The sequence below is a fragment of the Sinocyclocheilus anshuiensis genome, unplaced genomic scaffold (assembly GCF_001515605.1).
Source record: "Sinocyclocheilus anshuiensis isolate Anshui unplaced genomic scaffold, SAMN03320099.WGS_v1.1 scaffold459, whole genome shotgun sequence".
Classification (NCBI taxonomy): Eukaryota; Metazoa; Chordata; class Actinopteri; order Cypriniformes; family Cyprinidae; genus Sinocyclocheilus; species Sinocyclocheilus anshuiensis.
This window is the reverse complement of record NW_015548216.1, coordinates 177,943-179,925: the sequence shown is the minus strand read 5'-3', so window position 1 is coordinate 179,925 and position 1,983 is coordinate 177,943. Positions and strand designations below refer to the sequence as shown.

Sequence of the window (1,983 nt, the reverse complement as noted above, 5' to 3'; positions counted from 1 at the left end):
ACGCACACTCACTCACTCACTCACACACACACACACACGCACTCACACACACACAGAGTTATGGCTGTGATGCAGGTGAAAGTGTAGAGCGACACAGGAACTGTTGTCATGGAGAAGGGCCATAAAATCCACTGCTGGGTCATTGATTCTTTTGGCTCAGACAGAGAGAGTGTGAAACTATAAAACAGCAAACACACACACACTTTTCCATCCCAGCTGAGGGTTAATGGACACAGATTCCATTTCACACACACACACACAAATAAACACACAGCCATCAGCTCAGTGGGAAACTTGGAGAAACAGTTACTGGACAATTAGTTTTGTGTGTGTGCGTGTGTGTGTGTTTCAGGCTTGTGCAGCAGAGGAAAGAGCCGCTCTGGAGGGAGAAATGAGAAAACAGCAGGTGAGTCGAGAAACGCATGAATGTCATTGAGATCTGAGAAATGACTGTGATCTGAAGAGCTGCTCACTGTTTCAGAGGCTCTTTAATCAGCTGAGCTTTAGCTTTCATAGGCATTTGAGAAACGACAGAAAGGACGGAGGAAGAAGAACAGGAAAGTCACAGAGGTGGAGACAGAGGAGGGTGTGTGGCACAGATATAAGCTCCGCCTCCTGATGCCCATCTGCGGCATCCTGTTGGCTGTGGCGGCGTTCTGTCTGCTGCAGCTGACCAATCAGGAGACGGACAGTGAACGTACCTCAGCAGCTTCCTGAATGTCAACAGTGTTTTCTTTCAGTTTCGCAAACTTTTTTTTTCACCCTTTAGTTGACTTGCGTAGATAATTAGAATATTAGTTACATACATATGATTATTTAGTCTTCATTTCAGTGTTTGACAGAATGGAAACTGTGATTTTCTGATAGATTGTGCCTCACTTTCATTAAAACTGTGAAGTTCATTTAAAGCATTGTGATTTTATTTCCATTATTAAGAGAAAATGATTCCATGAGTGACATTTGGGAGATGTAACCTTATAAACGTTAAAAATAAAGACTTTGATGTGTCTCACTGACGTGCTCCGAGCGCTTGATTGTAAAAGGAGTTGGGATGAGAAGGACTCCAGAATCGGCTGGGTGCACTTACCCTATGGTAATAATGGAAGTGGCAAACTGGATCAAAATAGTTCTGTAACGGTCTGTAGATGAACCGGATCAGTCTGAATTATTCAGATCAGATGTCTGACTTCATGAATATAGAGATTTTCATCAAAATGCTCTTTTAAACTATATATATACAGTTAGGTCCATATATATTTGGACACTGACACAATTTTCATAATTTCGTCTGTGTGCCACCAGAACAGAGTTAAAAATAAAACAAGCATGACAAAATTGAAGTGCAGACTTTAAGCTTTAATTCAAGGGGTTGAACAGAAATATAACATAAAATGCTTAGGAATTGCAATACACGGTCCCCCCATTTTCAGGGGCTCAAATGTAATTGGACAAATAAATGCAATCATAAATTAAATTTGAATTTTTAATATTTTGTTGAGAATCCTTTGCAGGCAATGACTGCCTTAAGTCTGGAGCTCATGGACATCAGCAGAGACTGGGTTTCTTCTTTGTGATGCTTTGCCAGGCCTTTACTGCGGCGGACTTCAGTTGTGTGTTTGTGGCTCTTTCTGCCTTTAGTTTTGTCTTAATTTTTTCAGTTTGTAAATTTCATTTACACATTTATATTTACAAATACATCTACATTTACATTTATTCATTTAGCAGACACTTTTATCCAAAGGCGACTTACAATTGGGGAATACATTCATCATTAAGAGGCAAATAAACACAAAGTGCTTGTAATACCAAGTTTCAGGCATTGTTCAAAAACGTACAAGCTAGACAGGGCAAGATTAAAGAAAAGAGATTTTTTTTTCTTCTTTTTTTAGGATGAAGTCAAGTAGCTTCGAAAGAGATGAGTTTTCAGCTGTTGAAAATGGACAGGGATTCAGCGTTCCTGATAGGGGTGGGAAGATCATTCCA

General features: G+C 39.9%; 1 protein-coding gene across 1 annotated transcript in view; it reads left to right on the top strand.

The window, feature by feature from the left end:
* Positions 1 to 1,003, top strand: part of LOC107653896 (NF-X1-type zinc finger protein NFXL1) — a 20,533-nt gene extending 19,530 nt beyond the window's left edge. Inside the window, 2 exon segments of the mRNA XM_016440762.1 lie at positions 353 to 406; positions 502 to 1,003. Coding sequence (XP_016296248.1) covers positions 353 to 406; positions 502 to 717 — 270 coding nt within the window. The 3' untranslated portion in view covers positions 718 to 1,003.
* Positions 1,004 to 1,983: the final 980 nt, after the last annotated feature.